This window comes from Gymnogyps californianus, chromosome 28, assembly GCF_018139145.2.
Source record: "Gymnogyps californianus isolate 813 chromosome 28, ASM1813914v2, whole genome shotgun sequence".
NCBI classification, from domain to species: Eukaryota; Metazoa; Chordata; class Aves; order Accipitriformes; family Cathartidae; genus Gymnogyps; species Gymnogyps californianus.
The window spans coordinates 2,723,999-2,750,802 of record NC_059498.1 but is presented as its reverse complement, the minus strand read 5'-3'; the positions used below and the strand labels follow the sequence as shown (position 1 = coordinate 2,750,802).

Genomic DNA, 26,804 nt, shown 5'->3' with positions numbered 1-26,804 from the left:
GCACGCGAGGTGCTGAGGTGGGGAAAAGCGGAGATGGCCGTGAAGTCCTGCGTGTCCTCGGTGAGAACGGCGTCCAGCTCCGGCTGTCGTCCCTCAAAGGGGACAGAATTGGTCCTGACCCAGCAGGTGACGACGCGGGGAGCAGACAAACCCCTGTGCTGGAGGCTGAGGAGACCTGACCGGGAGCGCGGGCGATGCAGCAGGCCCGCACTGACGCCGGCTCAGAGGTGGCTCGGCTGCTTTGCGCGGGGTCAGGGAGGTTTAATTACACGTTAGTCATTCAAACCGCCTGCGGAAAGCCGGGATTTTCCGAGGCGTCTGAGCGCCTGCCTTCCACCTCCAAGTGTTTTAAAATTAGGGCCAAAAAAGCTCAAATGGCAGGGCTCGTTGTTAAACCCTTTTGGCTTAAACTTCAAAAAGCTTGACTTAAAAAGTAGGCTTTCACACAAGACGAAAGCTTTCGCTTGGGTCCGTGTAATATTTTTAATGGACAGAGGGATTTCTCAGTAACAGCAGTGCCGCTTGGGCTGGACTCGTACGGTCCCTTTCGGATCATTACGCAGAAAAGCCTCTAAAGCTGTCTGTAAAGAGGAGATACGAAGAGGAGACCTTTTGACCAGCCCTTAAAAAACCAGCTCCCACCCTGGGTTGGATGCACTTGGAAGGACGTGCGGGTTTTTGGGTGCTTTGGGACAGGTCTGCCCTCACAGCGTCGGTACCGTGGGCACCATCAGTACCTGAGCTGCCTCTGAGAGCTGCTCTTGAACCGGGATCGGGGCACGTGGGGACCGGCAGGTTTTCGAGCCCTGCTCCACGTTTCAAACTGCTGCAGCCCGCTGCTGAGCATCGGCTTCGCGGCACGAGCTGTGGTCGTTGAGCTCAAGGTGCTGAGAAAACCGCTGCCCTAGCTTGGGAGGGGGGAAAAAAGACGTGTCAGAAAAATCTTCCCCTGGCTTTTGCTGCGTGTCTGCAGCCCGAGCCTGCACGGCCGTGAGCAGCTGGCCACGGCCCAGAAGCAGCAGCTTCGGCAGGGCTTTGACCCAGAGCGAGATCTTCTTTACCTTCCACGTGCTCTAAACCCCAAGCGTGCGGCGGCGGGTTTAAAAGCTCCTGCCAAAGCTCCTGCGTGGCACTGCCTTGGGACGCTGGCTTTGGGGACAGCCCTTCCCCGTGTGTCCCCGCTGCCTGGGCAGTTCTGGGTGCCCAGATGCTGGGAGGGTGCAGTTGTGTCTGGACGAAAGGGGAGATTTTGGGGGGTTTTGAAGAGTTCCATGTCGTGGGAAGGGGACGGGCAGCCGTACGTCCGTGGCAGCGGTGGCTTTTGGGAGCAGAAATGAGCTCAGTTTGAGTCGTTGGCCGAACCCCGATTCGTGCGGTGTCAGGATGAGACCCTTCCCTGGTTTACTGCCAGCAGCGTCGCCTCGGGGAGGAGGTGACACCCGGGGACCGCTCTGGCCACCGCGGCCGGAGCCGGAGCCCAGCAGCCCCTGCCACCGCCGCGCCTGCCCGGCTGCGGTACGGCCTGTGCGGCGGCGGAGCAGCCTTTGAGTGTCGCTACAGGTTGTGCAAAGCCCGGTGGGGCTCGGGCGGCCGCGGGTGAGCCGGTGCTTCTCCAGCCGGTGCCGGAGCCGGAGCCGCTCCCGTTCCCCGGCCCTGCGGGAAAGGGGTGCCCCTAATTCAGGCATGGGGGGCCGAGCCGGGAGGTGCCGTGGGAGCGTGGTCCCGCTGGGGCCGCGGCACCCGCCGGGCACGGGTGCTGCGGGTGCTGCCCCTCGGCCTCCCGTGGGCGCGCAGGGCCTGGCGGCGTTTTCCTTAAAACCCGTCCTCGCCTTTACAGCTCCGTGCCGGGCACTTCTGTACCCCGGTGCCTTCGGTGCGAGCGCTGGACCCTCGGCCCGGGACCGGATGAGACACCCGCCGAGCGGCAGCGCGGGGCGGCGAAGGGAAGCCGGGGGCTGGCCGGGGTGTCGGGTCCGCCGGTGCCGGGCGGAGCGGGCTTTTAAGTTTCAATTATTTTGCTTAATCTATTTTTCTTTGGCTTTTTAATTCTTCTCCCCGTCGGGCCGCCCGGCCCCTGGCCGAGGCCTCGCTGCGCTCACCCCGGGCGGCTCCTCCCGGCCGGCGCCCCCGGCCCCGGGACCCGGACCGCGGGGCAGCGCCTGCCGCCGGGGCCGCACGCGGGGCGGGGCCGGCGCGGCGGGGGCGGGGCGGCCGGGTGAGGGGGCGGGCCCGGGGCGGGTAGGGGCGGGGCCGCCGCCGCTCGGGGAGCGCGGAGAGGCGGGGCCTGGGCGGCGGGGGGGGCGCGGGGCTGCAGCCGTTCAGGGCCGCGCGGGGGGCGTGGCCTGGGCGGTGGAGGGGAGGGGGCGGTCCCGCCCCGCCCCTTTCCCGCCGGCGCGGCGGGCGCACGTGGCGGCGCGGGGCGGGGCGGCGGGCACGCGCACTGCGCCGCCGGGAGCGCGCGCGGCGGCGGGGCGGGGCGAGGCGCGGCGCTGAGCGGCGGCGGCGGCGGAGCGGGCAGCGAGCGCGGGGCCGCGCCGGGGGCCGGGGCCGGGGCCGGGGCCGGGGCCGGGGCGGGCGGCGCGGCCCGCCGGTCGGCCGGCGCCATGGGCACGGTGCTGTCGCTGTCGCCGAGCTACCGGAAGGCCCCGCTGTTCGAGGAGGGGGCGGCCACGGTGGGGCACTACACGGCGGTGCAGAACAGCAAGAACGCGAAGGAGAAGGGCCTGAAGCGGCACTCGCTGATCTCGGTGCTGCCCTGGAAGCGCATCGCCGCCGTCTCCGCCAAGAAGAAGAGCTCCAAGAAGGTGCAGCCCAACGGCGGCTACCAGAGCAACGTGACCCACCTCAACAACGAGAACCTGAAGAAGTCGCTCTCCTGCGCCAACCTCGCCACCTTCGCCCCCCCGCCGCCCCCCGCCGCCGCCGCCGCCGCCGCCGCCCTCGCCTCGGCGCAGAAGGCGCCGCCGGCCGCGCCCGCCGCCGCCGCCGCCACCCCGCGCCGGGTCGTGGTGCAGGCGTCCACCAGCGAGCTGCTGCGCTGCCTGGGCGAGTTCCTCTGCCGCCGGTGCTACCGGCTGAAGCACCTCTCGCCCACCGACCCCGTGCTCTGGCTGCGCTCCGTGGACCGCTCGCTGCTGCTGCAGGGCTGGCAGGACCAGGGCTTCATCACGCCGGCCAACGTGGTCTTCCTCTACATGCTCTGCCGGGACGTCATCTCGGCCGAGGTGGCCAGCGACCACGAACTGCAGGCAGTGCTGCTCACCTGCCTGTACCTCTCCTACTCCTACATGGGCAACGAGATCTCCTACCCGCTCAAGCCCTTCCTGGTGGAGAGCTGTAAGGAGGCCTTCTGGGACCGCTGCCTCTCCATCATCGACCTCATGAGCCCCAAGATGCTGCAGGTCAACGCCGACCCGCACTACTTCACCCAGGTCTTCGCCGACCTCAAGAAGGAAAGCGGCGCCGAGGAGAAGGGTCGGCTGCTCATCGGCCTCGACCGGTGAGCGCCCGCCCGCCCGCCTGGCCCCCGCCGGGCACCGGGGATGCTCCCGGCCCCGGCCCCGCCCGGACACGCTTCGCTCGCCCCGGCCCGGCTCGCAGCCGCTTCCCGGGGGGGGCTTTTCCAGGCGGGGAAAAGCGGGAGCTGCTGCCGCTCCCCCGGGCCCGGCCCTGGCGTGGGGTGGGGAGGGGGGGTGGGGGGGGTGGGGCACAACGGGGGGGGGGTCGTCCGCCGCCGGAGCGGAGCGCAGACCCCCGGTTCCCCCCTCCCCGGGCCGCTGCTTTCCAGCCGTCGCCCCCTCCCCATCCTGCGGGCCCGGGGATGCTGCGGCTCCGCCACCGGATTGGTTTCAGCAAATCGTGGAAGGGGGGGGGGGACGACGGACGGACGGACACCCCCCCCCCCCCCCCCCAACCGAGCCCCCCACCCCCCGATCCCCGCGGCTGGGGGAGCGGAGCGGGGCTCCGCGGGCTGGCGGCGGGGGCGGCCCCGGCTCCTGCGGCTGCAGCCCCGGGTGCGGAGCCGGTCACCGCAGCACCGAGACAAAGACCAGGTAGGGGGAAAAAAAAGGAGGAAAAACAACAAAAAAAAAAAAGAGGAAAAAAAAAAATTGCTCTAAAGGCTTCACCGGAGGCGGCTGAGCGGGGCCGATCGTGACTTACCGGCGCCGGAGCAGCCGGTAACGGGACAGAGACGCGGGCACGGCCCGGGGCCCCCCGGCCCCTCGCCCCCCGGCCCCTCGCCCCCCGCCTCCTCCCTCCCCTTTATTTATTTTCTTTGAAGAGACTCGAATTTCCCGAGCGGGTCTGGGTTAAGGGAAATAACCGCTACTGTATCATGACATCAATGTGAAATGTCTTGTTCCCATCGTGCACTGATCATGAGTATTGTGTAAAGGATCTACTTGAGTGTGCAAGCAAGGAAAGAATCTACATGCTGCTATATGAATACTTTTAGAACAAAACAAACAAACAAACAAACTACTAACCTACGGGGGGGAAAAAAAGAAAAACCCTTCTTTATTCTTTCATTGTTGCTTTTACAGTGGTATTGCGCATGCAAACAGGAGCATTTTGTGTCTTCAAAAAAAAAAAAAAAGGAAAAAAACACATAAAAAAATAATAATCAAAAGAAAAACCTTAACGAGAGATGGCTGTAAAAATTACACCCATGCACAAAGACCCGACACCACCCCGATACTGCAGTCTTGAGCTGGTATTCCCTTATCAGGCCTGGGGACTGATAAGTTTTTTTGGGTTTTATTTTTTTTGTTTTCTCCATGTGCACAGTTCTGGTTTAGTTCTGGTCCATCGGGCGTTAAACTTGCAGACGAGAGGGAGAAATAACGTGCCATTTATTTTTTATTTTTCACTTGAAGCTCTTCATCGCTGTACATTGGACCCTGCTAATGATACATGTGTACGTATGTTTTTTTAGTGCAATCTCTTCTGTAGATCTTTGTTGACCAAATTGGTGGGTATTGTTACCTATTAATTTATATTTGTCTCATTTTGTATGTATGTGTATAGTGTGTTTGTAAGTATGTGTGGTTTATAACCTGACCGACTGTGTCATGGGGCTCAGTGTGCCTGTAATTTAATCCCCTCCCCTTATTTTTATTTATTTTTGTACTGTGCTGATTAAATAAAAATGCACTGACCATCCATTACACGGCAGCGGTTCGTGGCGGAGTCTTTTCTGCAATCCCACGCCTCCGACGCCCCCTTCGCGGCGCTGGGAAATTGGATTTGCTTTGACGAAAGAGGGGTTTAACGCAGCCGCGGGTTTAATCGCGTTACCGGCGCCGGGGTCACCCCTTCGCTGGGGGCTGGCGGAGGCGCTGGGAGAGCGGCGGGGCGAGGAGGAGCATCCGGCACGCGAGAGGTGAAAAATCGAGCTATCGGGACGCCAAAACTCCACTTTCCATCCGTGGATCATCTTCCCCGAGCCACCGCGCCGGTCAGAAACTGGCACCGCCATAGCGGGATGCAAGTAATTGGGTTTTTTTATTTATTACAGTGAATTATGTAAACAAAACCCCAGGTCCATTATAGTAGGGGTCTTTTTCTGCTCTTTTACACATTAAAATATCAGCGATTTAAAAAAAAGGTTCATTGCATTATCGCCCCAGGCTGAAAATCAAAATTCAATTTAGAAATAGTTAATTTATGGGAAAAAACAGGAATATATATATTTTATATATTTTTATATATATATATATAAAACCAGAGCAGGAACAGATAATATATTTTATAAAGACACATTTCATCACATACAATATTGCCATCTCATAGTATTAGAAATTTCCTCAACCTGTGATTTATTGCCGTCCATCATGATTCGATACAACCATTTCGTTGGAGGGATAGTGTATAAAAGTGCTGATTAAAACTCCTGCCACTACCTTGCCTACGGGTTAGTGTTACTAGGGGGGACGTTTGGACTAGTAGATATAAAAAGCGAGAAGTGCAAATAGAAAGGCACAGCAATGACGAGGGTTTTCCTTCCGGTGCTTCCCCGGGAGGATGCAACCAGGAGCTGGGGTGTCCCACGGCTTCAGCGTTGGCATCGCTCCCGCTCAGGAGCTGACGCTGGGATTAAATGAGGAGGTGGAGGGTCCTCGGTGGTCCTGAGCTGCTCGTGTGCGTGTGCTTGGCAAGGTTAGGAGCTGTTGCGTGGGTGGGACGTCGCCTCCAGGCTCCGGACGGCCCCAGCGGTGGTGGGTGACTTGTGTTTGCCAGCATCTGGAAGAGCTTCTTCCCGAGAACTCGGGGCAGACCTGATGCGCAGAGCCCTCCGGCGCAGGAGCCCGCTGGGCATCCCAGAGCCGCTTACCGGGAGCAAGCACCGGTGGCTGGGATGCGGGGCTGGGATGCTGGCGGGAGCTGGTCCGAGGCCAGGGACCATGTGAACGGGAGGGCTCCGGCGTGGGGCCTCCCCGGCAAAGAGCACAGGAGGGATTAAGCTTGTCCCACTTAAATACAGAGCTAGAGCTTCTCTGCACTCGAGGTACCCCTTAACCTGGGGTCTCGGTGGCTGCGGTCGGGTACAAACGCTGCAGCGACCTGTCCCTACGCCCCGTGTCCATGGCACGGCTTTGGGAAGCCTTTCATTAACAGGTCGTTAGGTGAAGAGCCTCTTCCAGGCTTTCCGATTCCTAAAATGCTCAGTTAAACATGCGCTCCGTTTGCTGGCTGGGCTGGAGACAGGCGGTCCCCAAAGTGGGGTCACCACGCAGACCCCCCCCCGTGTCCAACGGGCTGGAAATCCTGACCTGACCGGCAGTGCCAGGACTCAGTACATACAATCCCAACAGCCCCGCAACGTCACACGGCCTCCTCCGCTCAAAAACCACCGCAGCAGCCCGCTATGCAGTGGAAACAAAAAGCTCGTTAGTATATACGGCCCTCCCGCGAACACCAAGCTCAAGGTTAGCCGAGCCGGGCAGAGGCGGGCACCGCGCAGCGGGGAAACGTGATGTTCCCCCCCCCCCCCCCCCCCGACAAGCCAAGGCGATGCACAACGCTCCAGCATCCAACGCCTGCAGCCGGGAAGACCCAGGAAAACTCTTTGAAGGGATCAGCCCGGATGCTTGCAGTCGGGTTTGTGCTGCCGCCCCTCGGCTGGCGCGGACGGACGTGCCCGGAGTTAAGTGTTAAATAGTGCAAAGCGAGGGAGCCGCGGCCTCAGCCCCCAAGCTCCGTGTGTTTCTAGAGGAACCCCCCCGCAGCGGGTCCTTTAGCCCTCCCTGAACCTCAACGCTGGGACTAACACGAAGCCACGTGGATCATTTAAAAATTCAGCAAGGCCACTTGGTCCAAATGGGAACCCACTGGCTTTTAGGTCACTGGAGAGGGTAATTAAGGCAAAAGTGATACAGGATTAAAAAAATAAAACCTCTGCACTGTGAAGCCCACTCTCCTTTCTGGTGGTGGACCTGTCTCCAACCAAGGTGCCTTGATGGGTTAATGAACTCCAGGCAGGAAAGCAGCAAGTCTAGAGGTGCATCTCCGTGTACCATCCCAACTCTGTGCGTGCTGGCAGGGCTGGAAGAGCGCGGAGTGTCTCCCTGGTGCGGGAAGCCAGCCCTCCTTTCCAAACCTGGCTCCGGTTCCATCGGGATTTGGTCTTACAGAACCAGACTGCCTGAGCAGGGTATCTTTGGTTCCTCCGGTGGAGGCTGCATAATATTGCAAAAAACGACACACAAAAAAGAAACACAGAAGGGAACAGTGGAGAGGGTTTAAGAAATCAATATGTGGGAAAGGGAGGAAAGGGTGTAAGTACCTATAAATGCTTTTTTTGGACTAATTCAGAAGCACTCTCCTGATATTCTGGCCTGTTTGGTAAGATGGATACAGGTCACTGGCTATTTTAAGCCTTCATTGCATGTGGTAGTAAAACCCTCTCCTGAATTTGGGTTTGCTAAACCTTTAGCTTTAGAGATCTTTTTAGGCGCATGACCAAGTCACAGCTGAGCATCTCTAAACTAATCCCCTTGAAAAGTCCAAGGCACGGGGAGGGCAATCAAAGCCCCAGTCCGTCTCTCCTCCGCTCGCTCACTCTCTCTGGGCTCGCTGCGCCAAGCGGAGGGGGATGCTAATTCCCTGGCACGCAGAGGACGAAACCGGAACGATGCTTGGTGAAATCCGGTCGGGATTGGTTAATCTTGGTTTCCACGGAGACGGTGCATTTCCGCCCGTGCAGGCTGCACTGGACCGGGTTGGTGACGCTGACTTGCAGAGCGCGTTTCTCGCTGCAAAGGCAAAAGGGAAAAGAAGAGTCAGGCAGGAGGGATGGGATGTGGTTACCGTTGCTCAGACCTTGGTGCAAGGCAGGGAGAGGTGTTTTCGGGTCAGGATGCATCCTGCAGCAAGCCGAGCACACCGTGTTAAGCCAAGCCTCAGCTCTAAGCCCAGCTTTCGGGCTCAGTCGAGCCCCGCGCCCGCACGTGGAAGTCTGCCACGCAGGGAGATGTGCACCCAGGGACTTCAGCGTCGGGATGAGTGCCGATGGGGGAATATCGCTTCACGGGCAAAGCAAAGGCCAGGTTGCAAAAGGCCTGGGGTCTGCTGCCAGCTCGGCCACCCGCTCGCCGAATGACCTCGTGAGCAATCACTCCTACCTCTATAATTACAATAATGATGATGACATCCCTTGTTCTGAGCTCAGAGATTAAAAGTACAGCACGAAATAGCTAAAAGAATCACAGGTAGGGTTGGTTTTTTTTAATTCCCTCTCCAGGCAGGCAGACAGACAGACCGACCGACTGACCAACCAACCATGCAGCCTCCCGGGGTCGGAGCGCCCTGAACGGAGGCAGCGGCTGGCTGGGCACAGGCGCTGGGACAAAACTGTGTCACTGCAAACCGTTCCCCAGCTTTTTAACCCTTTAACCCAACTTTGGCGCTAAAAATGATTCTCACGAGTGAAATCAGGAGTTTCTGCCACCCAAACTGGTTTTTCCTTGGCTGTTCGGGTCACTGCCAGCGGGGGACATCAGGACAGCATGGCCAGATGGCTGTCCATCTCTGCTCCGGCCGAGACAGGCTCGGGGACGGCCGACAAGGACGTCCCCCTTTGCTAAAGGCCATTAAAGTCACTATTCTATATCACAAACAGCTTTCCTTGTACCGTAAGCAGAGAAATGCCCGGCTGCTCCCTTGGGCTGGGGATGGAGATGAGGTGCGGCCAAGGTGATGCACGAGCTCCAGCCATGAGCCCTTCGCACCAGCAAAGAGCAGGCGTCAGGAGGCAGGAGAGCGAATGAGCAGGAGAAACGCCTGCAGCAGATCCGTCCTCCCGAGTCACCGCCAGCCTGGGGAAGCGGGAAGAGATATCCAGGGACTCGGCCTTTGGGAAAGCTCTCCTGCGACCTCACCCGCACTTCAAATTCCTGACTTTCCAGCATTTCTTAGTATAATATTGAGTGGTTTAAAGACTCAGTGGCATCAACTCCACTGCCTCTCTCGATGCTCTAATCGATCCGAGGAGGATGTGCTGGGTTTCTGTTCTGCTGCCTTTAGCTTCCAGACCCGAGGCCTTGCCTTGCTTGAGCTGTTACAGTATTTTCAGTGACGCAGCGTAAGTCCTTCAGGCAGCACAGGCTTAGTTTTTACTTCATTAATACAGACTGTTCAAGACGTGTCACTTCCCATAAGCCGCATTTTTACGCAGCTTCCAAGTAATTAAGATGTTCACCGATTCCATAAGAGTGAATGGTTGGTTGGTTGGAGGGGTACCGGCAGCGCAGCAGCACACAAAGCCCTCACGTTGTCCCAGGTATTTAATACTTATTTACTCTTGCCTCAGTGAGTTGAGGCTAAAATCCCTGCTTAGTTTGCTATTTTTACCGTGTCTTAGCAGAACGAGCCGCATAAGCAAAGAAGCCTCTCGGAGATTCCTGCCATCACGTGCTTGGAGAGCAGGTTTAGCATCAAGTGTCTGTAACAAGGGTAAGTGCTAACGACTTTCCTTCTCCTCTTCCACAGCCCTCATCAAATTATAGGTAAGAAAATAGAGGGTCTGTCGCTGTTAATAGTCAAACTCTGTTGACCCTTTTGCACAGCGATAAGGAGCCCAACTAGGGGAGAAGAATGTCATTAACCTGAATTTTGACCACAAGCAGGACCCGTGCCTGGAAATCAGAAGGTTCTTGATGGATTTTGAGCCCTGTGGCTGTGGGACCTTAAGCAAGAAGCTAAATCTCTCTAGGTGCCAGCTCCTGCTGGAATGAGGAGAAGCAACTAAACACGTTTACATGAAGCTGACGTTGTCCTGGGATAGTGGGCTCTGGAGAAGATGCTCTGATCTTCGCTCCGTGTAACATTTCCATTAAATAAGGGCTTCACTTCCCCCACCGTGTTTTCCAGATCCCACCATGACAGTACTCATTCACGCTTGCTTTTCTTCATGTGAGAAGAGGTTTCAGCCTCAAAACCTTTTGCTGGGGGAGCAGGACAGCTCCTGAATGGCATCCAAAGAACAATCCCCTTTGCAAGTCCACAGAGGGATTGCAAACCTCATCCTTGGTCTTCCCCGCTAGGCAACGCAACGCTGAACCCTGCTGCCAGCTCCACAAGCAGCTCGATGTGCTGGGACCTTGAGTCTCTTGGATGCTGTTCCTCTACTTGGTCACTGGCCAACAAGGAAGAGGTTGGAGGAAAAGTCAGTTTGGTTTCCAGTCCACCAGTCACACCAGCATCACATCTGTTGGTGCAGTGGCAAAAAGGGGAGATGAGAGCTGCTGGCTGCCCTGGAAGTACGATGGTTTATTTATTGACCGAAAGGGAGAAAACAGCTGCCTGCATCAGCCAAGAAACCGGACTAAAAGACCTTCCGAATCTCACTGCTACAACGAGGTTTTACCGAGTAGCACCGCTGGGGAGATGCTTCCCCAAGTTCCTGCAGAATTTACATCCCAAAGGAAGAGTCTGAGATGGAGATGGTCCAGCGTAATCCTGGAAGTCCAACAAAGTCTTTCATAGACAAGGGCAACACACACTGAAAATACCCTTTGGGGATCACTGGTGCTCTGCAAGACCCCAAACAAGACACCGATGGCAGCAAAGGCAGAGACAAGTCCCACTTCCACTCAAACTTGGGCTAAAACCTGAGTTTTCACTGCATAATCCTGTCCCACCACGGTACTTTGCTCTTCCACCTCTCCATCTCAGTAAAACGATTCAGCCAGGAAAAGGTTGTTAAGGTGAAATTAAGGTGGAAGAAAGTTTGCACCACTAAATTTCAAGCTTGGAAACACACATCTGTTCACCATCCATGCTTTAATTCCTTAAGTATTTCAATGGTTGCTACTGTTTAAGGATCATTTATAAATTTACTAATTATTTACGAATAATCTTCTGGCCTTCCGACAATTTGAAGGTCCAACTGGGTTTCATATTAGAGGTGGAAGATCTTGTCATTGAAAGACTTAAGGGCAGAACCGCATGTATTTATGACTGTTCTGTGGCTGAAGACACAGCCACAGCGCAGAGAGCTAAGTGACATGCCCAAGGTCACTTCAGCCCAAGAGCTAAACCCAAATTCTCCAACTTTCAAGATCTGTCTTTTAACCGCAGATGAGCAACCCGCTGTGGCAGTCCAAATGCCAGTCTCTTCTTTCATCCTGTAGATCTACTTGATTCAAGGATCCCGCGTTGGTTCAGACCCGGTTTCTTATCAAGAGCAACGTCCAAGCTCGCCCCTCCGTTCAACAGGCAATGACTGCCTGCACGTTATGTCCTCAAAAGACAGTTGTTGGAAAGTTTTTGCTGCCTGGAGAAGACCCCTGCCCTCGTCCTTTTGCTTTCATCCCCCTTGTACTAACTGCATCCCAGCACCCTGCGGAGGTGCCGTGTCTGCCGGCGGGAGAGCCCTCCCCTGCAGATCCGACAGCGGGATGGCCGGGAGCCTTCGGAGCTGTCACTAGATTGACCCTTACTACAGGCTGTGCAGGAGAATTTGTTTCAGACATCAGCCTCTATTTTAGTAAACCCTCAACAGGCTTGTGAGGGACTTCTGCCGTCTCTCTTGTACAGACACACGTTTAGGAGACCATCTACAAGACATCAGAGCTCATGTAGGTACCAAGCACAGCTCTGCCGGAGACCAACCCTGTCTGATGGCAGCTTCGGCTCTTCACCAAGCCCCGATGCAACCTGCACACCGATGGAAGTCAAGTCAATTAGGACAAAATGACGGACACTGCTGCCGGGCATCTTCCGGGAAATAAAATTTCTTATTTTTAACAATGATTCCATTAGAGGAGACAGTGAGACGCAAGCACTGGCTGAGACTCTGCCAGGGAAGAAACGCCAGCCCCCAGCATCCAGGCGTGAAACTGCCTGCAAAACGTAAAGGAAAAAAAAGAGAGCTTTCGTGGGAAAGTCAGGATCGACCCCAGTGCGGCTCCAGTCCTGCCAGGGAACCACATGATAGTTTCTGTACATAATAAGCACCAAGGTGTTGGTGTTTTCTGAAAACACAGGTCTTTTTATATAACTGCAAACAGTATTTTTGGGTGGAAACAGCCTCTCTCGACATCCTGGTGGTACAAGGCACAGGCACTGATCTCAGCTGGTTGTGCGGGCAGGGACTTCTCTTTGCTCTTTGGATGTCATGGCTCAGTGACCTCTGCAGGACTGGGTGACTTCTCTTCCTTCATCTGCTCCAAACCATCCTAGCATGCAAACTGCCTTTATCAGCTCACTTCCCTCATCTATTGACTCGTGCTCATTAGAGGAGTTAATGGCAAACAGTCGAGGCGACGGCTCCGGGTGCTGAGCGTGCGTGTGCGAAGCACCGCGAGCATCGCGTGCACAGTGTCTGTGCGTATGAGAGAACCGCATCCTGGAGTGAGAGCATCGTTAGAAATACAGCGCGAGCTGATCCGACACCCGGGTAAACACTGGCAAAAGGGAAACCAGCAGAGGAGAGATGACTCCAAGTGGAAGCAGACTACTGGCCCATGAAATATTAGAGTTTTGACTGAGCATTTAATCTAGGACCTCAGGGAAAACACAAGCCAAGTAGCGCATAAATGGCCACAGACATCTGTCAGCGCTGTTGATAATACAAAAGCATCTATGTCGCCAATAAGTGGTGGGAAGCAAAACGGTGAAGGGAAAGAGTGGAGAAAGATCAGAAGGAGTTTCTGCGAAGACAGTGGTGTAAGACTAAAAAGTTAAATAAATGTATTGTTAAATAAATGTTAAACATACGAGATGCTTAAGAGCAAACACAGGTGACCCGGAATGCCTTGCAAGGAGCTGTAATAGGCATGAAAATACAGCAAAGCACTCGTCGATGAGATATTCTTCATTTGAGCTCCATCAGGAAGCGCAGAGGGCTGCAGAGAGCCAGGAACACGCCGTGCCCAGGGACAGCCGTACCCGACCACGGTCTGGGGTGCTCCGGAGATGCAGCCCCATCGCTCACGGGGCTGAGAAGGAACGGGAGTTTACGCAGATTTTCCAGGGTCTTTAAATGAGGTGCTGCCTGCCTATGGACGCAGCTAACGCAGTCACGGAGTGGGAAATAAGTTCTTTTTAGGAAGCAAAATTTGGGTAGAAGATGGCAAAGCCGAGTACAGTAAGTGCCTGATCTTCATGACAACAAACCAGAGGGATTTAAATGAGGCTAAGCATGCAATGCAGTGTGAAATGAGGGCTCAGCAGTAATAAACCGAGTGGGATGTATTCCAGAGAGGATTTTTTTAAACGATCAAATCTTTCTAGAGTTTAGATCAAAGCCTCTTTCTGGAAAGGCAGGCATCACTGTGGACTACTTGGTTAAGGCTTCAAGAGAGCGTGCAGCTGCAAACAAGATGTTGGGAAGCATTAGGAGCAGGATGGAGAATACTGAAAAATTGTAACACCTTATGTAAGTCAGCGCTGCAGTCTCATCTGGATACCGGCTGCAGCCTTTGAGGGGGTTCAGCATTGAAAAAAAATATAAAAACTTCTGCATGAAGAAAATACATAAGAAGCGGAGGGGGAAACTAGAGAGGTCTAAAAAAAGGGCAGCTTTCAAGGCTCTGCTTCCTAACAACAGCCAAAGAGATAAACAGTAACATTGAGAATTTCAAGGTGGGTTAAAACAGCTTTCCAGGCAATGTGCAATATCTCACTGCTGTGGATCACTCCAGGCTGTGGCGCTCACTGCTACTGGGTGGCATAGAGGTGAGAAAAAATGAGCAGGGTCTAAAATGACATTGGCTATAACATAAGTAATAAACATTTACATATCTGAGTTACAACAAGTGTCATTTTTGGAAAAGATAAGTGTCTTCTGCATGAGGGTTTAAAGCACACTGGCTGTGCAGGCTGCATATTTGGCAGGGGAGGGATGGGGGGAGATGTATCTCATCTGACCACTCGTGGTTTTCTGCAACTTGCAGGACAATGATACTGGGGATATTTGGGCTCAAAGGAAAACCTATAGTTCTTACTGTGAAAATTAACCCCATGACAGCTTAAATGGAGACAAAGATAGGACCATCGAGTTTCTCAACATGTACAAGGACAAAATCTGCACCGTAACCTCATGTGTGTTTTGTATCACCCCGGCTGTAACCTCTCCGCTTTGCACGAGGAGCGAAGCACCACGTGGGGAGAGCTGCTCTGTCTGCAGGACCGGCACGGTCCACGCCGTCGGCGGCCGGCTGCGAACAGAAGCATCCCCTGCTTTGGGGAGCTGGGGCAAGCACCGTCCCCGGGGAGCCACGGCATGAAGGGCATCACACGTAAATAATCCTGGGTGGATATGTCATTCCAGGGAGAGAGATGCCCTGCTGCAAGTGTTCAGAGCCTGCGGGCTGCTGGCGCTCCGGCACGCTTCATCTTCTCTGTTCTCCCGCTGCCTCTCGGGGGGGGCAGTAACATTTGAAGTGTGCGCAGCTTCAAAGCACCGGGTCCCACTTCCAGAAGAGATTTACACACTTGGAGCATAAATTTCCCTAAGTAAGACTCAAATGATTTTGACAGCATCATCACCCCTGTGACTCCTTGACACACTTCATCCGTCTTTGCTCTGCCATCAGAGGGAGAAAACACCTTTTCCCATCCAGCTCTTATTAAAACACCCTGGCTCACGTAGCTACAGGAGGTTAAAAGCAATGATTTACTATCCTGTGTACCCGAGCAAATAATTTAACGTCCTCTTTGCCTCCTCGCACCAGCTGCTGGACCGTATTAGCACCACCAAAGGAAATCCTCCTCCATCCAGCGGTCCCTTTTTAGTGCAGCCCTGAAGCTGCAGCTGGCAGCACGCTTCATCCCATGGGTTTGGTTACCAACACCAAGAAGCCCAGGGTGAGGAGATTAACCGGGACCCATTTTTGGGTGCGGATCATTCCTCTCTGCTCGTAACTCAAGAGCAGCTGGATCAGCAGGGGATGAACAGGCGCGGTAGGTAGTGTGCCGCTCATTCAGCATGTGCTGCATTACTCACATGTGCACCGAAGGGACACGACAACATCCTAAACCACAACGGGTTTTCAAAATCTGCCTTGTGAAACCCTCTCTGAGGTCTCGCACAGTGAAAGCATGAGACAAACAGGATGTTTTCTCAAACCGTTACTGGCTTTTTAGAGACGTAGGGTTGTTGGTGTTGTACAGCTCTTCGGTATCAGGTGGTCTTGGTGGAGATTAGACATTAAGATGGATCAAAGCTAAGGAAAAGAGAGACTACAAAGAAGTCAGACACGAATAAAAGAGATCTCAAGTCAGGATCAAAAGGCAAATTTCCATAGTCGAAGGTCAGAACAAGTCCTCCAGGCATTTAATGCCACGAAAGGTCAGCTGAGTTAAACATGGCTCTGGCAGGTCCTTTCTCACCGTATGATTTTTCAAAATTATCTGCAGTCAAGTGACACTTGATACCGTGAATTCTTTTTCGGCCTTCAAAACTAGCAAATGTTTACGGCTTATTTCTAATACAGTTTTGTACCTTGTGGCCCACGTTCAGGCAAATAGCTTCAGAAGCTGGAAGAAGTGGCTTTTCAAAAGCAATTTTTTAATCTGCAAGAGAAGGACCAGGCTACAAACTGCAATCCCACGTCATTCCACTGAAAACTCAACCACTCCACTTAAAATGAGGCTTTCAATCTTTTCTGGCTCAGACTTGCCCACGTGTCATTTTTCTCTGCAGCTCACGCTGACATCTATTTACCAGCGCAAACCACAGAGCCGCTCGCCTTCGGTTTTGGGAACCGTACAGCACCACATATTACAACATCACGCTAGCGAGTTGCGTCAGCAACTCTATTTTTGCCCTTTTAATGAGAAACAAGACTTGTTAATATCTGTATATTCCCAGTGAAAAGCGTTACATATGTCCAATGGCACATAGCAAGGCAAAAGCAAAGTCAGCTATTAATACTGTGGTCTGCTGGCATCCGGCCGGTGCACCGAGACGGTTTCTTTTATTCATGTCTGAACCATAAAAGCCACTCTCCTAAGAAGACAGCAGCTGCCACAACACTGATGTGCTTTTTTCATGATGTGTCTGCGGTAGATCCAGGTATATTCCTTCCCCTCGAGCTGAGGTGTACACCTAGTCCATTAAATGTTTGGCTCGCTCATTCTTAAAATGCATTTTATTCCTACTTGAACCCAAGGTCAGGCGGTCCCAGAGCAGCACCGGTGAGCTGCGGTTCGTTCTTCATTTATTTAGTAACTGGGGCATTTGTGCATCCGTCCTCGCTAGCCAGAGAGCGCTTTCCAGAAAGTCAGCGAGCTGTAAAAGATTTCTGTCTCTTCCAGCAAACCCCTTTGGTTCACATGCTTCTGGGCACAGGAGGATCCCCAGGGTGATGGGGCAGGGGCTGCTCCTCCCCTCCCCTCTCCAGGGCTGTTCGCCTTCATCAGGAACTCGGGGTAACAGCCAGATTTCAATAAAATACCGAAGCAGCTAAAAAGCAGGTTAATAGGAGTCAGGTCCCAGCCAAACAGCCTCGCTACCCATGGGGACTGCACCCCAAAGCTCTTATTTTATGGTGGGAAAGCCCCCCAAAATGGTTTTGAGACATCACTTTGTAAGCACAGTGCTTGGTGTACCCTAACATCCCCTTTCCTCCCTCCCTGGGAAATCTGATCGAATTAAAAACTGAACATAATTATCCCATATCACGTGAAATTCAACAAAAAGGGATCAAAAACCAATCGAAGCTTCACCCTCCAGCTGAACCGGGGCGAACGCTCGCCCGCTCGACTCCCAGACCCCGGCCCTAACACGACCACTGTCTCCAAGCTGAAGGTGTTGGACTTTGGGGTGGGAGAGATGCACTTCAGGCACCTAAGCTCAGCTATAAACCATACCCCGATCTTGTTACCACACTTGGGCTATTAATTAATCCCCTCCCTGCCCACCCCAGCACAGGCACGCTGGCTGCGAACAGCAAGGCTTGGGCAGCACCGTCCCCCTGCCCGCAGCAGGCAGGAGGCATCGGGCTCCTGCAGCCGTTGCTGATGCTCCCCGAGTTCTGCTCCTATTGAAGCCGAGACTTCATCTACGCACTTCAAACGGAGAAGTCTCGGTCTTTTCTTCTCCCCTCGTGTCATCAGCATTCAATGCCTGATGTAATTTATCCCTTACGAAGCACTCGCTAAAGCTGGTCAATGGTTTTCTGGATGAAAAATACAAGTTCACTTAAATAGGGTATTTCCTGGGAAATCTCATCAACAAAGCAGCTTTCAAAAAAAAAAAAAAAAAAAGCAGCACACACACAGTGCATTAAATATTTTATTTCCTCCAGCCGGCAAAATGAAAAATTTCCAAACCGCTGAGTGGGGGAGGAGAAGGCAGCTCCCAGCCACCATGGGAGTGCCACGACAGCACCCGCCTACCAGGGCTGCGCCTAAATAGATGGGTTATTGATCTAACACCCTAACAGGAGGCACCCCAACATGCCGCACGCCCAGCTTGAGTGCTTGGGACTGCAGGGAGCTGCCTACTCTAAAATCCACATACTGCTCATTTTTTCTCCCCTGGTCCCTGTGTGCAGTTTGATACCATAGGAATTAAATTCACTCCAGAATTCAACGTATTTTGCACACTCTCTACAGCTAAAATGGTAAGTTTTGCATCAAGTCTTCAGCACGCTGAAGATTTACAGACGGGTGATTTGCAACCGTGTTGCGGAGGAAAGTAAAAGGATGGGGAGAGCTGGGCATGAGACACGAGGGGTTTGTGGTACCCGCTGACGTGGCAGTGCGGTGGCAGGAGGGAAGGCACCTGCATCGTTTCCATCCTCTCAAACACCCGTGAGGTTTCAGCAACACCACCAGAAGAAGCGTCATCCGGGGCTAACCCAGCAGCACCCGCCTCTGCAAGGAGCGGGAACCAGTTCTGGCGCAGAATTATTAAAGGAGTGATCTTGTTAGGTAAGAAACGATTTCTACAGCTGCGTAACATCCTCGCCGCCGTGGTCCGCCCTGCCTACGCGCGTGGTTCCAGTGTGCTTTGTGGCTCAGTTTACATCCTACTTATTTTTGGATAAACAGAAGAATTTAGTTTCTGAGGATGATGGTTACACAAGTTATTGTCCGGCGACGCGTGCCGCTTGCCTTCATCTACTCAAACCGACCCAGTTCTCAACATCAACAGCTTTCCCGGGGTGCAGCACCAACATATAAACTACAGCTCCTTCTGAAGCCTCCAATTAGTCATATTTTCTCAGCTATTCTGAGTCCTGGCAAAGCTTTTGAGAGTCAGCTCTCATCCGGCTTTCTGGTTTAGTAGGAGCAAACGTGGCCGCAAGACGCTGGAGCGTTACATATTTTATAAAAACCGTTATGCCAGAAATATGATTCAAAGTCGTTGGCTGGAGACAGAGTAAAAGCAGAACATTGGCTTGTTCACGGGGTTATGCCAAGAATCCTGCATTATAAATGCACCAGCACATAAATAAAATAAGACCACTTAGGAAGATGAGCGCAGACTTGCCTCCGGTTCAGGACATCACAGACCTCGATTCCCGAGCAGGCTGAGAAGCAGCAAAAGTCTTCCCTTACATTTTCTTTTCGTCGCTGCTCCTCGCCATCACCCAGCCAGTGGGCTGAATTCACCGGACCCGTATTTGCGGGGGCATACGCAGCCCACATTTGCAATGTCCCTCCTGAAAGGATGCTCGTGGCCTGGTTAGCAGATGCGGATAAAATTCTGCTGGCTGAATTTCTGAAGTTTAAGGAAGGAAGAAATTTGGAAAAAAAATACTTCAAAGGGAATCCAGCACGTTTCAGTCATCTGGGATCTATTTATTCAACTCCTGCAAGAATGCGAGGTACAGGGAGCTGATGGTGAGGACAACAAGTATGGTATTATTCAACTGTTTACCACTCAAATTTACAAGGGGGCAACAATTTTCTCGTATCAAACAGTGGCCGAAACAGCTGCCGGGTGCATTACATTGGAAAACGATGCCACAGCGAAGTGCTGCTGTTGCCCTATCGTTTCCCTTTGATACAGACATAACCTATAGTCATCCTGATGGACGAGCAACTCTGCTTTTCCCACTGGTACATGCAGGGCTGTGAATTAAACAGATATTTTTAGAGTCTGGCAGAGCTTCGAAGTCACAAAACGTGGGAAGCTGCCACTGAGCTTCATAGCGAACCCCTAAAATCATTATTAAAAAAATCAAAAGTGTGCACGCTTTTAAGTTCTCTCCCCCTTTTGTTTTTTTTTTTTTAATCATTCTTTGGGATCGACCTGTGCAAGTGAAACTGCCAGGAAGCCAGCACAGATAAGCGGGAGAGCAATGTGCTAAGGTGAACCTACAAGCTCGGCTTCTGCCGGCACCGACGCCTGCAATGCCACCGGAGCCGCGGGAAACAAGCACATCTGGGGGCTGGCGGCCACGAGGACAACGGCGTGAGGGCTCTCCCCACGCAGAGGGGCCAGGAAGCCGGGCTGCATCGTCGCATCCCACCCACGGCTCCGAAAGCTTCGGTTCAATAACGCCTCCGCGGGGCAGCCGCGCCGAGGACCTGGCTGTCATTGTCCCCAGCCGCCCTGGCTGCGCTCCCGCCCTGCAGCCCGTGAAACGCCGAGCTGCTGCGCAGGCAATACAGCTCAGCTCCATTATATTCTGCACACATCGCCGCTGAGCTCATTAAAGCCGGAGCCGGGAATTTAATGGGAGGGCTCTGACATCCCGGGGAACATCCACTGCCAGGTGCACTCGCTCGGCACCGCACCGCGGCTTCAGCACGAGCATAATTCACCCAGCTCCCTTTGAACGGCGTGTGACAGCTCGTGTGTGCGTGCAGGGAGGGGGTGATGGAGAACAACTGCTTTTAGCACCACGGCTCTCAGTCACTATAGCAACCTGGATATTCATCATCCCATCTGATGCTTCATTTCTGCCAGCCAACCAGGGGCTGATGCAGAGCAACAAGAGATGGGTTCATTTACTGTCTGCTATGATTGCTGCTCGGCGCACCCCGGATAACCCCTTTATAAGCTAATTCTGCATCAATTCCCCTTTCTGAGGTTTTTTTTTTTTTTTAAAGTTTACTGGGGATGGTCCTGCTCACCGCCGCTGCAATAGCAGAAGCACTGGCGCAGAGGGCTTTCAGGCAGGGCGTCACCGTGACCTACTTAGTGCAGGACGAGGTGACATCATGTTAAATTGCCAGCGGCTTCCCGGTCCTCTGGACCACTCGGTCCGGTAGCAATGCTGAACTAATCTGGCCGCGAAGGCAGATTGCCGACAAGGAGGCACGTACCTCTGGCCGTCGGTATAACCTTGCTCTGTCAGCACACGAGATGTCTCCCCTCCTCGGCTCCTCTGACCTGGAACAGCTGTGCTTAATCCTGCCTCTCTATTTCCAGATCTGATCCGAAAACCTAGATTTTTCTCCTTTTCTAATAGAAAAGAGAGAAATTAGCTAAAGCTTCAGGGGATAGAAAAAATGCCATAAAAAAAAAAAAAAAAAAGAGGTGTTATTGTGCTGTATTCTCCTGCAGCTTTTCTCCCAGAGAGAAGCAATGTTCCTGTTCACCCTCCCCGTGTGAAGCAAGATTTTTATCACATAGTGCCTGATAAAAGGTCACACTTTCATGGACAACGGGTGACACACATGAGCATTTTCCCCCATGACTTAGGCAGGCAGTATCGGGGCTATCCAGCCCACAACCACCAGCCTGTTCCTGAAAGCCAAACCATGAATTTTTATCAAAGGCGAGCGCAGAGGGGTGGGGTGTGCTCAGGTTATCACGGCGTTATGCCGGCGAGGAAGACGGCTCCTCCTCTCCCAGCATCCACACGGTGACATTTTAGCTGAGGAAGCTGAATCATCCTTCAATTAATGACAGGCTTTTAACCTGATGTTGAGGAGCCTCGCTGAGGTCTCCCTCCTGTTAAAAACGCCTCTCTCCACAGCCAAAAGAAGAATCCCTCGAACATAGCGATTTTTCCACCCCTTGGGTTTACGCTGTCCCCCCCCTTGGGAGCCATTTGATGGGGAAGGACGTGGCAGCAGGGACACTGCGGGCAGCACGGTGTTTCCTTCGAACACATCGCCCTGCCAGGTGCCTCCCAAACCAAAGGCAGTTTAAAACACGTACCGGACCCTGCGGAACAAGGCAGGGAAGAATCATCAGGCAGAGGATGACGGACGGGAAGGGGAAGGGTAAGCAACAAGTCAGAGTGACTCAGGGCACAGACCTCTCGATTGCTCCATCATCGCATTCAGGTTTTAGTTTTTTAAGCAACTGCTACTTCCCTCTTATTTCCTGGGGCAAGAGCCTTTCAGAGGAGCCCGAAGAGATAAAACAAGTATGCAGGGCTTAAAAAGGGACTTTAAATAGGAGGGATGCTCAGAAGGTCAGAGGGAAGCTTAGGAGCAGATCGTACCAAGGTTGGTGCTGCTGAAAAAAACACTGGGAAGAGGCTAGAGTCTCAGGAACAAGAACCCAGATCATGGATGGACTCGGTACCTTTGTCTTTTTGGCTGCCAACATCCCCATGGGCTATCAGCGGAGTCCCAGAGGCAGAGGGTATTTTAGCGATGATGTCTGAACAGGTTTACAACCGTTGTCAGGATGTCAGGGGCTGACGCACCTCGTCTACACCAAACTTCCCCAGCAACGCTGGTTTTTTTTTTTTTAAAGTCTTGAGAAAATTTCATCTGTGTTTCCCCACACAGGACGGCCAAAAGACGGGGACGGTTGGTCATTAAGGAGAATTTGGATTACAGAAAAGAGAAGACAAGAGCAGGAGGCAATCATGAGGTGGACAAATTAAGGAGGAAGTGGGGGATTTCAGAAACGTCAGGAAGGAAGAAAGAGGACGGTTGGACTGCGCAGGGTTGTGAGCAGCCTCCATTCCTATAACGTAGGGCAAAGTTGCTTCTACTGCCTCAAAAATTCTGTCACGTAAAATTGTCCAGGCAGGAAAGCCCAGCTAGAACCAGTACTGACATCATCTCTGTATCAGCATTACAGCATCCCAATGAAACATTTCGGGTCTAATCAAATTTCAGGCATGATGAAAGTCATTACTGTTCCAGTCGAAAGCATCGGAGTGAATCAGGTTTGAAGACATGAAGCCTGGGGAGAACAAATGATGAGGCAGATTTTGTAAGAAAGATTTTCCCTCCATTACGACGCTTCAAAGTCACGAAACAAAGTCCTTCCAGTAGCGCACGGTACCACGCAGGTATTTAAAAAGAGGAATTTAATTCTGGACTCCTAATGTCCTCTCCAAGGACCAAGAGCAGTCAGATTAGCCTAAAACAATCTGACAGCCGACCTGCCAGGAGCTTGGTATCAGCCACAGGCACTCCCCGGAACAAAGAACCGAGCTGAAAAATATCACCCTATGACTAATGATTAAAGGCAGCCTATTTCTCTATATTTCAAGCCAGATGATTCCTAAGAGCACCAAACTTCCACTATGTTTCCTTAATATTATGGATTCACGATGCCCCGCAAGGCATCAAGGACGCTTCTTAGAACCGGGACTTAGGCTATACCGGGAAATCAATTTTTTATGTGATAGCAAAACGATGGGCAGGATTTTAAGTGGATCTTGTGTATTCAGAGAGGTTGGGCAGCCAATTTGGTTTTTATTATTTCAGGAGCATTTGCTGAGATGTTCCAGAGTGGTCTCGGTATCACTTCTGCAAAGTGAAGGGCTCTGAAGCTGCAATCCCAGAATAAAAATGCTGGCACTTCTGCTTCCCTTTGTTCTCTCGTCTTTATTCACTGATACATTAGCACAATTCACATAGGCAGGAAAAAAGGCAACTTGCTGTGAAGACAGACAACTACGTCTTATTTAACTACCTGACCTATTTCTGCTTTTCCTTTGCCTAACTTATTCAACAAGAAGTTTGGATTTGCAGCAATAGCTGAAATAACTGTGTTGGATCATGCGAAAAATACTCTTCCTTGTGGCAAAGCCAGCATGAAAAACAGGTGCATAAACAAAAAGATTTTTGCTTATAGAAATGAAAAGTTTGGAGGGGAAATGCACGTTGCCAGGCTGATTCCCACTATATTCAGCATTTGCACTTTCATTGCAACAACATATAATTTTCATTTCAGGGTATTACGTGACTCCACTGGAGGACAACACCTATGTAAACACAACGTGGCCGTATACATTCAAACGTCTATCATCAGCTACCCAACCTGGAAACACGGCAAACCCCTACTGTCTGAAATTCAACTTCTTGCTCAGTAGGCAGGGTGACCTCATGTTGGAAATCGTAGTCTATACCAATATCCCTGCCCTATCAGATGGGCTTTGAAATGATCTCAGGAGCACATCGCCCAGCTTGGGGCAAGGCGAGGCCCCGGGAAGGTGCAAGAGGTGATTCAGACTGAACAGAGAGAAACGCTGGGGAGGGAGGGCGGAGGGCTGAGTGACTGCTCGTGACCCGCCAGCGAGGCTGTCAGTGCCCTCCGTCTCCCTGGAATAAAAACGGGTCTGTTCCCGAGCAGGCTTAGGATGCAAGCTTTAGAGCGCAGACACGTTACTAGGCACAGTAAAATGCTTTTAATTACTGTCTGGCACAGTTTGCATTCTCAGCTGTGAAAGAATCGATCCTTCTTCCTATCTTTCCTTGCAGCGGAGGGTACAGTTTTTACTTAAATGCTATTTCTGTTGATGAGCCTCTTTCCTTCCCACCCCCGACCTGCTGCTCCATGTAGATTGGAACCAGTGCCAAAGGCTGTAATTGCTGGCAGTCACAGGCAGCACCGCTGCAGCGACTCCAACAACGTCGCCATTATACCAAACAACTCGGGACCCTCCGTGCCTTCGGATTCATCCCTCGCCTTCGCAAACACCCCACAGGGATTCTGCGATGCACCGCCATGGTTGCAGGAAAATGGACCCGGTGACCTACAGGGTTCTATGCTCCTGTAAAAGTTTCTCCAAATACAGGCAGGTTTGACAAAACAGAGCTATTCTAAGAATAACACATGGCATGATATATCCTTAGGTTTCCAGTCTAACAGGGATACTAAGGACTTCAGAGGGCTGTGGCAAGGATGAATAACTACAATCCCCGAGCCATGTCGAATGCTATTTGGAGGTACCAAATGGCGGTAGGCTTACCGTTATCATATCCATCTTTTAGTAGGCAGAATTATCATTATTTTATGCTTCCATATTTCAGAGTCTGTGCTAGGAGCAATCAGCAGATTTACACATGGCACTGAGAAATTTGCTACATCAACCAAATGCCTGCAAAGCTAAAGCCATTAACAAATCAAATATCTACGGCTCAAGCATTCAGTATTAATTTATTTTGCTGCAGTCATTCCAGCTGAGCAAAATATCTTCCCCCACCCCAGTTTCTAATCAGCTTCCACCCTCCTCTGGGCTTACCAGAGTTAAATCTTTCACATTGCCTTCTGTGATAAATTGAAAAATTGAGCTGCGAATGGGGAAAAATGAGTTGCAAAGCAAATGCTTTCACTAGTAATAGATTAACTCTTTGTTCCAAGGCTATCACATAATTTCAAGAGGCTTCCTATATGTTTTCTGAAGAGTCACTGCAGTGACGAGATAAGATGCCACCACTGTGAAATAATCTCTGGGAAAAGAATCATTCCTCTAGTCTTGAAGGGTATGCCCGCACGTAAGCTAGCTGTAGAGCTCAACGGTGGCACTACCAAAATGGCAAATCAATCCTTCATCTCAAGACGTAACTTGCAAGAGGACTATCTTACACTCATCTTAACACTTTCAAATACTTTCTGCTAACATCACAAACAAGGAATATTCTTCAATCTAATTTAAAAACTGCATCTGAGAACCTTGGTTTTTTGCAACACAAATTTTTGTTTGCGAGTGTCGGAGGTAGCCGATGAGGGTTTTCGGTAAATAAGATAAACCCAATCTTTTTGCAAACAGATCTGTTCTCAGTCTCATGATTCTCTCTTCCTGACTGCAGTGGAGTGAAGTGGTCTTCTTCCCCTTCGCAGTCCCAGAGCTTCTCTTTTCTACCTCCAACAGCTCTATACACAGAATATACTAATAGGAAAACAGTTGACAACATCCAGGGCATCCGTTAATACAACAGCTAGAAATAAGGAGAGGACAGCAGAATGATACGGCAGAATGACATGATCTCTTAATACACAAGCACGTGCTCACTGGACCACAGAGCTTGGAAACGTGTTGTACACAAAACTAAAAACCCAACATGAAAAGCCAGAGGACCAAAAGGAGTGAGCGGAGGTGCGACCCCTCGGGAGAAAAGTGCTAATACTCTCCCTGATCTCATCTGTCTTGGCACAGATCCTGCTCTTAGCAAGGTGATGCACTGAACGACGTCCGTATTACGCCAAGAGTTCGGTATTAAGCAATCTTCTGTATCGCTGTGTGAACTTCCACGGCTTGTGCAGTGCAAGCGATTCGGTTAGGTGATTAGAGTCTGCCTGACCTTGAGATCAATGAAAGCCCTCCTTAAGTCATGCAAGTTTCTCTGGGGCTAAAATCCTGCCACGGACACAGAGAGCCAACGGGCTTATTCAGATCACTGAGAAACAGAGGTCACAGCAAACCTACTGCTGCCAAGTTCAGTGCAGCATTGCATGACAGCCAGCGCCAGCTACTTAGCAAGCCCGTCTGCAAAAAACCTACCTGAAAATGACCTGGCAGCTTATAAATCTACTTCTGCGCTTTCGTGAGGCGCTGCCTCGGCAGCCCTGCTTATATGCAGTGAGGTCAAGCTTGTGGCGTACTATTAGCGTGCCCCGGCCCTGATGCTGAGAGGAGAGAAAGACTCTTTTTAGACCAGCATTTCCCAAAGGTGATGATACTCACTTGACTCTCTTCTGGGTGTATGCATCTTCACATGACACTTAGATGCAGGGAAGAGCTAGCTACCTTTAAATTGCTGCACATAATTATCTCTGAATCCCTGCAGCACAAGAGGGAAACAGCTGGAATTACTGGCTCCATGTGTAAACACTTGTGACCAGGAGAAAGCAAGCTGCTGACAGGTAATTAAGTGCTCCTTAGCTAGTGTAAACACTTAGGTCACTAATTGGAGCTGCTTCTTACTCTTTTGCTCTTTCTGTCCCTCCCACAAGGAACTGAGCTGCTGCCAGCAATAAGTCAGCATAATTAAGGCTTATTAATCTGCAGTTCTATACTCAAAAAGAAAACCTTTGCAATGATTTTTCATATCCTCCATCATCTCTGAGCTCTCTGAAACTGTGACCCACGTGCGCTGTTGCAAGGATGAGAGGTGAGGTTCAGTCCTTGGAGAAGACGTGGTGATACAGGAGCAGGACCAAAGCCTCAGGACCCCAGAGAGCATTACCCGGGAGTGATTTG

At 52.1% G+C, this 26,804-nt stretch overlaps 2 protein-coding genes across 3 annotated transcripts in view; one reads left to right on the top strand and one right to left on the bottom strand.

Moving 5' to 3' along the window:
• Positions 1–2,603: 2,603 nt before the first annotated feature.
• On the top strand, positions 2,604–3,647 carry CDK5R1 (cyclin dependent kinase 5 regulatory subunit 1). The gene has a single exon (XM_050911632.1). It carries the CDS (start codon positions 2,604–2,606, stop codon positions 3,501–3,503), a length of 900 nt encoding a protein of 299 aa, XP_050767589.1. The 3' UTR covers positions 3,504–3,647.
• A 3,357-nt stretch (positions 3,648–7,004) lies between these two features.
• Positions 7,005–26,804, bottom strand: part of MYO1D (myosin ID) — a 162,161-nt gene continuing 142,361 nt past the window's right edge. Inside the window, exon 22 of one of the 2 annotated variants that reach the window (XM_050911627.1) lies at positions 7,005–8,251. In XM_050911627.1, the coding sequence (XP_050767584.1) occupies positions 8,099–8,251 (153 nt within the window). In that variant the 3' untranslated portion in view covers positions 7,005–8,098. Of the gene's footprint in view, positions 8,256–26,804 lie in introns of both variants that reach the window. The other variant, XM_050911626.1, reaches the window with a different exon arrangement.

What these genes read in the sequence shown, in the direction of transcription:
- CDK5R1 (XM_050911632.1), top strand. Translation starts at nt 2,604, where the DNA reads ATGGGCACGGTGCTGTCGCTGTCGCCGAGCTACCGGAAGGCCCCGCTG.